We start from the raw sequence: 12,167 nt of genomic DNA, 5'->3' as shown, positions 1-12,167 counted from the left end.
TATTAATATAATAACATGCATAGTTCTTAGACATAGTACAAGTGAAGTGAAATTTCTCAAACATCATGTCAATCCAAATAGTACAACAAAAGCATTTGAGTGCTCTTATTATTACAAACTCATGTTACAAGATCATAAACAAGCTCCAACCAGAGTATCTTACCAAGGATCTGGTGTCAAGCTAAATGTAACTGGCTTGGAAGCCCCTGGAGAAAAGCTAGCAGAGGTTCCAAACACCTTCAAATATTTGAACGGTCGAGAGCATGATTTGGAATCAGACAAAAAGTGCTAGAAAGTATGAGGTGAAAGCAGAGGAGTGGTCCTGAACAGAAAATGTGACTCCTTTTCTTTTGCAAGATTTCAACATACTCGAAAGTACCAAGTAAATCTGAGTGCTCAGAAGTACTGTAGTAGACAAAGTAGCTGTAATAAAGAGATTGTGTAGAAAAGGCCTAACCCACTACTCGAAATTATCGGATGAAAAAATGCGGTGGTACCCAAACTTATATTGTAAGTGCATAGAGAATCAAACCAAGAATGACTCAAAAACATCGGTTGAAATGTTTTGCTCAAAGATGTCGGAGCTAACAAAGAAATGTTTAACTCTATGAGGTCAGTTTTCTTTTGACGAATAACCAGGGGAGAGTTCTCCCAACTGAATATATTGATTTGGCTGATCCACTTTAAAGGGAAACCAAATCAAAACCTAAACAAGTTTGTCTCATTACAGGAAACTAGGCCGAAAATCACACGGCCTGAGGGGAAATACAACATGTCGAAGCAAGAACAAGGAAAACACAAAAACACCCCATACATAGGACACAATGCAAGGGTCAACATCCTTAGAAAATAGGTGGTTGGGTGGAGCAGCACAAATTATGCTGCAAGCACGTAAAAGGCAACACTAGGGCGAACTCAGAGGTCCCCGAGAGAGCACACCAATGTAGCAACGTCGAAACCACTAATATAGGATAACACAGGGTTCCACCACCAGGGAGTTGCATCATTGCTAGCCCTGAACTATCCAATACCCAACATTGGGGTGGTCTTGCCAGTGGCGAGGTGAGAACAACAGAGGAAGACGCTGGCTCAGCGAGCATGTACAAAGAGAATGCCAATTCACCAACTCGAGGGGTTGGTGGGAAGTAGTGGAGGAATGACATGCTCGTGGAGGGGCCTCGGAAGAAAATATCTCTACCGGGACTAGTCATAGTCCATGGCCGAGTGTAAATAGAGGACACACAGAACCACAAGTTGGCGAGAGCAAAGCACCCAAGCAGAGCGCAGACAGGGTATTGTAGGAAGCTCACATGTCGAAAAGAAGAGATCCGAGTTGCAGAGAGAGAGAGGGGGGGGAGAGATCGTCACAAAGGGTAGCAATAGGCAGCACTGCGGCATCAAAGGCCCCTCCATCGGACCACGAGAGAACACCGGCAAAGACAGAAAGACAGACAGACGTGGTAGAGATGGTCACTCTACAACATGAAGCAGTGCTTGTGCCAAGTTCAACACACATCACCGTTGACCCCAAGCCGGTTCGCACCACGACCACTAAACACACCTCCTCCGACCACACGTGTAGCAACGGTAGATGTCGTTTAGGTCTCTAAGATGACGCCTCCAAAGAGGAAGTGATGACGTGGACACATTGCCATCATCCGATCCGATCAGATGTGGAGGACACGCCTCCAAGGAAGTGATTAAACACCGTTATTTATGAAAGGCAGCAACCTAAGTGCCAGGTAATAGGGGAGTAGGATCTTCGAAGGTACTTTGGCTTGCCCATCGGAAAACGCGAGTAAAGTAGATCAAAAGGAGCTAAAACTAGAAGAAGAAGAAAAAGAGAAATGCATGGAAATCTCCCACAACACCCCTCTTCCTCCTGCTATAAAATCCCCTGCCTCCAACCTCACGGCACAGCGGCGCCACTCTCCGTTCTCGGTTCCATTGGCTCCTCGTCCTCGCCTGATCGCAAGAAGCAACATGGTACGGCACTCTCGAGTCAGAATAACACTGCTACATGACGATTTTGCTGCTGTTTGTGCATCGCGATGTAGTGATCGGGTTGGTCTCGATGTTATTGTAACGGTACGTGGGCGTGCGCAGGTTTCTACCGGCGGCTTCGGCGACAATGGCGGCTGCGAAGGTCTGGTGGTGGATTTCAAGGGCAGGCCGGTGGACAAGTCCCGCGTCGGCGGATGGTTCGGAGCCGGCCTCATCCTAGGTACGTATATATGCTAGTCGTGTACCGGTGTACGTGCAGTAGTACACAGAGTCAGGGAGCAGTGATCGATCCCGCCGAAGTTGCAGGTGATGCAATGTTTTTGCTCATCGCTATGTGGTTTTTGCCGTCTCAGTCACGGAGCTAGCGGAGCGGGTGTGCGTGATGGGCATCTCGATGAACCTGGTGACGTACCTCACCGGCGACATGCACCTCTCCAGCGCCAAGTCGGCCAACATCGTCACCAACTTCATGGGCACGCTCAACCTCCTCGCCCTCCTCGGCGGCTTCGTCGCCGACGCCAAGTTCGGCCGCTACCGCACCATCGCCGTCTCGGCAACCATCACCGCCGTCGTAAGCAGCACACCAACATAGCCGCCATTATTGCACATGTATGTACGTACGTGGGCGCGCGCGTCTGATATTGCACTACTGCTCCATCGATTATTTCAGGGCGTGAGCCTGCTGGCGGCAAGCACGGCGGTGCCAGGGATGCGGCCCCCACGGTGCGCCGCGGCGGCAGGCTACGAGGCCCGGCGCCGTGCGGCCGGGTGCGTGCCGGCGAGCGGCGGGCAGCTCGGGATGCTGTACGCGGCGCTGTACACGATCGCGGCCGGCGCGGGCGGGCTGAAGGCGAACGTGTCCGGGTTCGGGACGGACCAGTTCGACGGGCGCGACCCGCAGGAGGAGCGGGCCATGCTCTACTTCTTCAACCGCTTCTACTTCTGCATCAGCCTCGGCTCGCTCTTCGCGGTCACCGTGCTGGTGTACGTGCAGGACAACCTCGGCCGCGCCTGGGGGTACGGCGTGGCGGCCGCCGCGATGGCCGCTGCGGTGGCGGTGTTTGCCGCCGGCGCGTCGAGGTACCGGTACCGCAGGCCGCAGGGGAGCCCGCTCGCGGTGATCGGCCGCGTGCTGTGGGGCGCGTGGCGGAACTGGAGGCTGCCGTGCCCGGCTGATGCTAGCGAGCTCCACGGCTTCCGCGAGGCCAAGGTGTCACACACGGACAGGCTTAGGTATTACTCATCTCTTTTTCTTTTTTTTTTCTTTTTTTGAGAAAACTTTGGGTTTTGCTAAACTTCAGGTACCTGAAATTTTTGTTGGCTTCAGTCACTTTTCTTTCTTCTTCCCGAGCGAGAGAGATGGAAGGGCGGACGCCGGAGAAGAAGCAACCTAGCCCCACTATCTATCTTAGAGGTGCGGGGTGGAGGGGGTTCGTTGGAGTTGTTCGCCGTGAGGGGCTTAGAGGGATGGCCAGAGCGGCGGCCAGCAACAACGGTGGGTGGAGATTGAGGGGAGGGCGGGGTGGCGAGGCGGTGCGTGGAAGCGCCCGCTGGCCGAGGGTGGTGGAGGCGGGCGGTTGGGGCGGGGCAAGATGGGGGGCATGCGGAAGGAAGAAGAGAGAAGGAAGGAAGAGTATGAACAATATTAGATCTATTTTGGACGGTTGGATGAAGATCGGACGGTCCATATAAAAAGTGACGGGTGAATCCCTTTTTCTGTCAACTGATAATAGAGGCTTTCAAAAATTTCTGATTTATTCATCAACTGTTATAGTACAAAGAACAGCAGAAATAGAAAAAATTACATCTTGATTCGTAGACCACTACTCCCTTCATTTGGCTTGGTTGTGTCCCTTTGCGCTAACTAGGATGAGACATTTGGTTTTCTTGAACTTCTATCACCAGATTCACGTAGTCACGTACTACACTTATGCATGAGACATGCTCTGGTTTTGGATTCTACTGGATGAAATGTGACAGAGGGTTTGATGCACGTAGCTATTCATGAAAGGCGTCTAATAAAATCAGAAATAGAAAAAAGTGTGTGCTTTTCATCCGGTAAGTGGCTAAGGAAGTAACTTAATTCTCAAAAAAAGAAAAACAACTAAAATTAATGAACAAGCAAGAGAAGCTATTGCCGATACTCCCTCCGTTTCTATATATAAATCTTTGTGAAGATTTTATTATAAACTACATACAAAGTAAAATGGGTGAATCTATCCTTTAAAATACATGTAAACCCTTGGCTGAAAAAAAGGGAAACCAACATGGCATATACTGTACGTACCAGGAACCAATCCAAGAATCGAAACTAGTGCATCTTTTAGGTGAACTTTTTTTTTGAAGCAATTTTTAAGCAACCATGCAGAACTACCTACGTGGAGACACAACGCATCTTAGCGTGACACGCCCTTTGTCCAAAAGCCAAAACCAGTTAACTACTTTACGACGTGTCAGATCGGTCGGATGAGGGTGATGATTCGGCGTGATATCACATCTTGGACGAATGGCGTCCGAAAGTCAGGATCATGTGCTACACAAACGCAACAAAGCCATGCAGAACTTTTGCTTGCAGCTAGGCACTTGGAGATGGACACCGAAGGAGCTAGGCCAACATGCCATGCAAATCCACCTCCAAACGAACGGCACCACTAGTGCGTGCTGTGCTTGCCTATTTGGTGACATTTCGGTGGCCAATTTCCGAGGCATTTCTAGAGCACTGCCGGCATGGTACAATGCATGCACACTGTCCATGTCTTGCAGATCGTGGACAAAAGGAGCCATAGGTCGAGTTGCGTGGTGGAATGATCTGCATTATTGCACATGCTATCTGGCTAGGATATACGCAAGTTCGCGGTGACAAAATGTGGGCCGTTCTCTTTCTCTGTATGAACAGGTGTCTGGACAAAGCGGCCATCGCGGAGGCCGATCCGGCGACGGCGGTGACGGTGACGGAGGTGGAGGAGGTGAAGATGGTGGTGAAGCTTCTCCCCATGTGGTCCACGTGCATACTCTTCTGGACCATCTATTCCCAGATGACCACCTTCTCCATCCAGCAGGCCGAGCAGATGGACCGCCGGGCCGGCAGCCACTTCGTCGTCCCGGCGGGCTCGCTCTCCGTCTTCCTCTTCCTCTCCGTCCTGCTCTTCACCGCGCTCAACGAGCGCCTCCTGGTCCCTCTGGCGGCCCGGCTCACGCGGCGGCCGCAGGGCCTGACCTCCCTCCAGCGCGTGGCCGCGGGGCTCGTCCTCGCCACGCTCGGCATGGCCGTCTCCGCACTCGTCGAGAAGAAACGCAGGGACGCCTCCAACGGCAGCGGCGGCGTCGCTGTGAGCGCGCTCTGGCTGGTGCCGCAGTTCTTCCTGGTGGGCGCCGGCGAGGCGTTCGCGTACGTGGGGCAGCTGGAGTTCTTCATCCGGGAGGCGCCCGAGCGGATGAAGTCCATGAGCACGGGCCTGTTCCTGGCGACGCTGGCCATGGGGTTCTTCCTGAGCAGCCTCCTCGTGCTCGCCGTCGACGCCGTCACGCGGGGCGCGTGGATACGTGGCCACCTGGACGACGGGAGGCTGGACCTCTTCTACTGGATGCTGGCGGTGCTCGGGCTGGCCAACTTCGCGGTGTTCTTGGTGTTCGCTAGCCGGCACCAGTACAAACGCACCAGGCCGGACGCGGCGACCGTGGAGCTGCATTGAGGCTTGAGAGGCCAAGCAGCGGGTGGAGGAGGACGCTGTCAAGAAGACCGTGAAAGTGAAAGAGATGGACGTGTAGGGCGCTAGGAAGCGTGTGCCACTGCTGCGTACAACTACTTGGCAGCGTTGGGGTTTGCGGCGTACGTGCACTGCTGTTTGTGTCTCTGACGTTTTCTGGAAAAGAAAATTGGTTGCGTGTAGTGCTATCAGTCGACTCGCAGCTAGCGTTCGTTGCCATCGTGTTCACTTGCTTGCTTGTGTGTTTGCATTTTCTTTTTCAAATGACATGTAACTTTATTCAAACTTGACAAAAATTATAAGGACAATGCTTCAGATCATAGATTTCTCTACTTCTATAAAAGACCCAGTTGGTGATGATGATGTGTCTGTCATCCGTCATTTCTGACCATTATATCTGCATCTAACAGCTGTGAGGTAAGTTATGGCATTTTTGCAACAATAGACCACTTCTCTGCTGTACTTGGGACCCGAACACAGCCTCTTCCCCAAGAAAAGTCTAGGGTTCCCCTACCTCCCGCCGGCGCCGCCGTCGGTCCGCCTCCTCTCCCGTGGCCTTAGGGCCATGGCGGCGCGGTGGATCTCGGCCCTTGTCGACGAGAGGGCTCTGTTTTCAGTTGTTTTTTGTATTTTGTTAGGGTTTGTGTCCTGCTCAGGAAGACGAGACGGCGGCGGTTCCCTGAAGATAGAATAAGATTCTCCCCGCCTAGCCCCCGTCCCGATGGTGTGTCTAGCATCGTCGGTGGGCGTGTGGAGATGTGTCTCCAGCGGATCTGTCCTTGGTGGATTTGTTCGGATCTGGCCGTAGTCCGTCTACGTTCATGTGTTTTCAGGTTGGATCATTCTGATCTACGCTACTCTTCATCGGCGGCGGTTGCTGTGCTGCTGCGCTGGCCCTACGGGGCCTTAGCACGACGACTTTCCTACTGTCTATTACAACAAGTTTTGCCCAACTCCGGCGAGGGAGGGGCGATGACGGCGGCGCACCTTCGTCTCGCTTCAGTGCTTGTAGCCGTCGCTAGATGTTCTACGAATCTGGATGTAATTTTTATTATTTCTGGTGTTCATTGTACTGACATGATTGAAGATGAATAGATTGAAAGTTTTTTCGCAAAAAAAAGACCACTTCTCTGCTCCAATGTGCAGAAAACCCCTTATTATCTTGAAAGCAACCACATCCCTCCCTCACCTCATCAAAACAGTCTGAGAAATATATTTTAAGTGAAACATAATATATTTTTAGTGGCATATGTATATAAAAACAAGAGTGTTTTCTTTCAAGTTTGTGAACAAGTACTATTTTACTTTAGATCCGTTGCAACGCACAGGTACATTGCTAGTGAAACATTAAAAAATGAGTTTCACAACTAAGAACTTGTAATGAAATTTCTAAGAAACATCAACTCTGTGATACTCAGAGACATCTTCTAGTGTATTAAGAGCTGTAATGTATTAAACTTTGCAACAGTAATAAGTAGTGTGAAGGATTCAACGCTTTTTAGTATTGTTTGAGCAACAACTCCTTTTTAGTAGAGTGTGAAGGATTCAACTAAGAGAGTCTCACTGTTGGATTTGGCAGGGCTTGAGTTGGGCTTTATGTTGTCTTTCTTTGTTTTTCTTTCCTTCTTTTTACTTTTTCCAACACATGTCTACATCTTTGTTACGCATTTAATATTATTTTTTGTATAGGTCAAAACATTTTTAATACACGATTAACATTTTCTTTCAAATAAGTGTTTCAACATTTATTGTTTTCATACAAATTGAAATCTCCTTATACACCTAAAGCATTTTTCATACAAGTTTAACATTTTTTCATATATATGATTAATATTTTTTTCAAATATATTTGGTGTCTAGTTTTTCTTCATACACATCATACATTTTTCTTATAAATATTTAAGGTTCTATATACACATGCTTAACATTTTTTTAATACAATATTAATTTTTTATAATATATATTTCGATGTCTACTTTTTCATATACATTGTACATTTGTGTATACATCAAGGTCATTTTTATATACAAGTTTAACTATTTTCAAATACAAAATTACCATTTTTTCAAAACTTATATTTTTATGTCTACTTTTTTCTATCCACATTGTACATTGTAAACATTTTTCATATACATTGGAAATATTTTTATATACACATTTAACGTTCTTCAAATACATGATTATTTTTTGAAAAATTTAAGTAAAGTGTTTTTGTAATATATATATTTATAATATTAGGAAGCATAAATAAAATTTAACAAAATGAAAACAAAAAATGTGAAAAAGGAGTGAAAAAATGAGTGTTTTTGGGTCCTGTTGGCTCCCGCGCAACCTTGCGCTAGGACATATGTCTCACTGGGCGCACCCCCAAATGCTATATCTCGCTTTTAGTGAGTGTAGCATCTATCTCGCCAGTAGAGAGCCCCGCAGAGACAACGCGTATGGAGCGGCCCAATAACATGCGTGTTCGTTCGTTCCATTTTTCTTTTTTTTTCTTTTTTTTCTTTTGTATTTTCTTTGGAGTTTTTTTCACGAATACACAAAAGTGCGTATCATTTCATTGATAGGAAGGAGAGTACGGGGAGGAGGGGGGGTGCAGCTCGAGCCTTGTACGCTAGAGGCAAGGCATGGAGCCGCAGAGCATTGGTGACGGGGTGCTCGGCCCGTTACACGAGAGGGCCTATGCTATCAAAGCGCCAAGACCACGCGATCCTGCCCGAGCCCAGGCGCGGGCCTCTTCCTGGATCGATGAGAAGAGTCGCGAGAGGGAGGGGTTCTCGCAGTCGAAGACGCAGCTGTTGCGGTAGCGCCAAATAGACCATGCCGTGAGCACCGCCAGCGTGGCTAGGCCCTTGCGGTGGCCGGTAGGGGATCTCCTGATTGTGGCCGAGCACCAGGGAAGAAAGGCTTCGTTGCCAGAAGGGGGGTGAAGTAGCACGGGCCCAAGAAAGAACGTCGTGCCAAATTTGTCGGGAGAAAGGGCAGCCAATGATGATGTGCTGCATGGTCTCCTCGGCCTGGTCACACAGGGCACAGCGATCATTGTGCGGCAGGCCATGTTGAGCAAGTCTAGCAGACGTCCAGCAACGGTCGAGGTCCGCGAGCCAAGTGAACATCTTGACGCAGAGGGGAGCCCAACATCTCCAGGTGAGGCGCCAGAATGGTGCAGAAGTGGATCCGGAGTAGAGTGCTCGATAGCAGGATTTGGACGAGTACTTGGCATTGGCAGTCCATCGCCAGAGGAGGCGGTCCGGGCGGGTGGAGAGGGTGGTGTACCGGAGAAATCTCCAGAGGCGGACGTAATCGGTCAGGGCGGTGGGGTTGAGTGCGCCGCGTAGATCAGCGATCCAGCGACGGTCCTGGAGGGCGTCAGCGACAGTGCGCTTCCGCAGGCGCCGTGGAACCAGGGGGAGCAGAGACGGAGCAAGATCCGAGATGGTGTGGCCGTTGAGCCAGTGGTCGGTCCAGAAAAGGCATGTTTGGCCGTCGCCGACGGCCTAGGATGTGGAGTCCCGGAAGATGGCAAAGACATCGTGGTCGCTCGGGAGGTGGAGATGCGCCCAAGGCTTGGAGGGATCTGTGCGTTGTAACCAGAGCCACCGTACTCGCAGGGCAATGCCCTGGCGGTGGAGGTCCTGGATGCCAAGTCCGCCGAGCTCGAGAGGGCGGCAAACATGTTGCCAGTTGAAGGGACCATGGCCGTTGCGGGTTTCCTTTCTGCCATACCACAGGAACTCGTGGATGGTGCGGTTGATCTGCTTGAGAATCGGCAAGCAGATGGCGATGGCCACCATAATGTGAGAAGGGATCGCGTAGAGGACATGACGAACCAGAGCGAGGCGCTCACCGCGGGAGAGAAGGGCAGCGCGCCAGGTGGACAGCTTCCTCGCGAGCCTCTCGAAGATTGGTTGCAGGGAGGATGCCGAGGGTTTCCGAACCGACAATGGGATGCCCAAGTAGGTGATAGGAAAGTCGAGGACAGTACAAGCGAGCTCAGTGTTGATGCACGTGAGCTCCGATTCACCACAACGGATGGGCATAGCCGAGCATTTTGCGAAGTTGGTGCGGAGCCCGGAAGCCACACCAAAGACGTGCAGCAGCTCGCGGATGACTTGCAGGTCGTGGCTGGAAGGGTGGCAGAATATGACCACGTTGTCGGTGAAGAGGGATATGCTCGAGGCGGCATGGCGGGCTGTGAGGTGCTGGAGCAGGCCGCGCTGATGGGCGTGCAACAACAGGGAGTTGAGGACATCAATGGCCATCGTGAAGAGCATGGGAGATATCGGATCACCCTGACGCAGGCCGCAGGTGAGGGCGATCGGGGGGCGGGGGATCCATTGATGAGGACCCGTGTGCTGGCGGTGGAGAGGAGAATGGCGATCCATTCGATCCAGTGACGTCCGAAGCCAAGATGCCGGAGGACATCAATGAGGAAGGGCCAAGAGAGCGTGTCGAACTCGCGTGCGATGTCAAGCTTGAGGAGGACACGGGGTAGCCGAAGATTATGAAGCTGGCGGGCGGTCTGCTGGACCAACATGAAGTTGTCGTGCACGCAGCGGCCAGCGATGAAAGCGCTCTGGTTCGTGGACACGAGCTGTCCCAGCCGTGGGGCAAGCCGAAGGGAGAGGACCTTCGCGATGAGCTTGGCCACAAGGTGGAGCAGGCTGATGGGTCGGTAATCCGAGAGGGCAGAGGCGTCTCGCCTTTTGGGCAAGAGGGTGATTAGAACTTCGTTGAGGCGCTGCATGCTACGCCCGTTCATGGAGTGGAACTTGTCAGAAACTGCGCAAATGTCGGCCTTGACGATGTCCCAGCATGCCACAAGAAATTCAGATGCGAAGCGGTCAGGTCCCGGAGCCTTGTCGGGGGGAAGCGCGCGGGCAGCTCGAAGGATCTCCTCCTCGGAGAAAGGAAGCTCGAGGTTAGTGAGGTCAAATGATCTGTCATCGAACTGGTCAAGATCAAGGGCGAATTCGCGTGGCGAGGAGGAACCGAAGAGCGAGGAGAAATGATTGAAGGCGGCCTCGGCCATGCCCTGTTCGTCAAGAACCATTGTGTCGTTGACCCGAAGGGAGTGGATGACGTTCTTTTGGCTCCGGTGAGCAGCATGGATTATGAAGAATGTTGTGTTCGTCTCGCCCTCCTTGAGCCAGGAGAAACGCATGTGCTCGCGAGCAATGGATCTCTCGAGCGAAGCAAGCCCGAGGTAGGTGCGCTTAAGGTTGTTGCGGAGCCAGGTTTCGGACTGGGATAGAGGGCGGTAATCCTGCGCCGCGTCGAGCCGGGCCGTGAGCTCTCTGGCTAGAACGAGTTTCAGAGCGACGTGGCCGGTAGTGCGCGTGCCCTAGCTCTGGATGCGGCGCGCGGTTAGCTTCAGGCGGAGGTAGACGCGCCGGAAGGGATCAGGGTCGTTGACGCCGGCCCATGCATCCGCCACAGCGGCGTGAAAGCCGTCGAGCTTGATCCAAAAACGTTCGAAGTGGAACCGTTTTGGGCCAGCGTGATGCGGCGAGCAGTCCAAGAAGAGAGGGCAGTGGTCGGAGATGGTCGTGGCGAAGCACCGGAGAAGGCAGTGCGGCTGCGAAGTATCCTAGTCTGAGGTGCAGAGAAACCGATCGTTGCGCACAAGGGTGGGGGAGTCGCGCTTGTTCGACCAAGTACAGCGACGGCCATGCATGTACACGTCACATAGCTCCATGTCGGCGATGAAGCGTCGAAAGCGGCTCGAGGTGCGCCTATTGATGCGCCCGTTACTCTTGTCCTCGGAGGAGGAGACGAGGTTGAAATCGCCCCCCCAGGAGCCAGGGGCCGGCACAAAAAAATTTAAAATAATGAAAATACAAAAAAATTACTTGCCTCTCATACCTAAAAAGTTTTTCAATAAGAGAAGTGATTGGAAGGTTATGCATTGGAGAAATGAGGTCGCCCTTGAACACTTGTGTTCATGCTCATGGAAAAAATGTAAAAAAATTCATGGAAGCTTCTCTAAAAATAATTATCCCCTTGTATATATCCATTGTATTATAAAAATAATGTGCCAAGCTTCGGTTTTAGGATGATTAGATTGCTTGTTTACTATGTACAGTACAAAAACAGAAACTTTGGCTGTAGCGCGTGATTTTACATTTTTTACTGGAAAGTCAAATGGGTCTGAAACTTTTTGCACATTACTTCTGTATAAATTTTTAAAATTTTCATATTTATTTAGAATTTTTTTGGAGTTACAGAAGTTTAGTAAACTTCCAGATTACTACAGACTGTCCTATTTTGACAGATTCTGTTTTCTATGAGTTGTTCGCTTATTTTGATGAATCTATGGGTAGTATCGGGGGGTATGAACCATGGTGAAGTTGGAATACAGTAGATATAGTTCTAATATGAAATTGGAATAAGTTTTCAACAGTACCTAAAGGTAGTGATTTGCTTTATTACACTAACGGATCTCACAAAGTTTTT

General features: G+C 50.6%; 1 protein-coding gene and 1 pseudogene across 1 annotated transcript; one reads left to right on the top strand and one right to left on the bottom strand.

Annotated features, from left to right (window-relative positions):
- Window positions 1–1,851: 1,851 nt before the first annotated feature.
- LOC125537240 (protein NRT1/ PTR FAMILY 6.4-like) lies at window positions 1,852–6,031 on the top strand. Its single transcript, XM_087544332.1, has 5 exons — window positions 1,852–1,986; window positions 2,107–2,224; window positions 2,358–2,575; window positions 2,675–3,237; window positions 4,901–6,031. The coding sequence occupies exons 1-5, from the start codon at window positions 1,852–1,854 to the stop codon at window positions 5,694–5,696; spliced, it is 1,830 nt and encodes a 609-aa protein (XP_087400458.1). The 3' UTR covers window positions 5,697–6,031.
- A 2,360-nt stretch (window positions 6,032–8,391) lies between these two features.
- Window positions 8,392–10,875, bottom strand: LOC147985823 (uncharacterized; annotated as a pseudogene).
- Between the last annotated feature and the right edge of the window lie 1,292 nt (window positions 10,876–12,167).

The sequence above is a fragment of the Triticum urartu genome, chromosome 2A (assembly GCF_056163025.1).
Source record: "Triticum urartu cultivar PI428250 chromosome 2A, HENAU_Tu73, whole genome shotgun sequence".
Classification (NCBI taxonomy): Eukaryota; Viridiplantae; Streptophyta; class Magnoliopsida; order Poales; family Poaceae; genus Triticum; species Triticum urartu.
The sequence above is the reverse complement of the archived record's forward strand: the minus strand, read 5'-3'. Positions and strand labels throughout refer to the sequence as shown.

Coding starts and splice junctions, on each gene's coding strand:
- LOC125537240 (XM_087544332.1), top strand. CDS start 1,852: ATGGAAATCTCCCACAACACCCCTCTTCCTCCTGCTATAAAATCCCCT. Junction 2,576..2,674: donor CGGCAACCATCACCGCCGTC/GTAAGCAGCACA, acceptor CGATTATTTCAG/GGCGTGAGCCTGCTGGCGGC. Junction 3,238..4,900: donor TCACACACGGACAGGCTTAG/GTATTACTCATC, acceptor CTGTATGAACAG/GTGTCTGGACAAAGCGGCCA.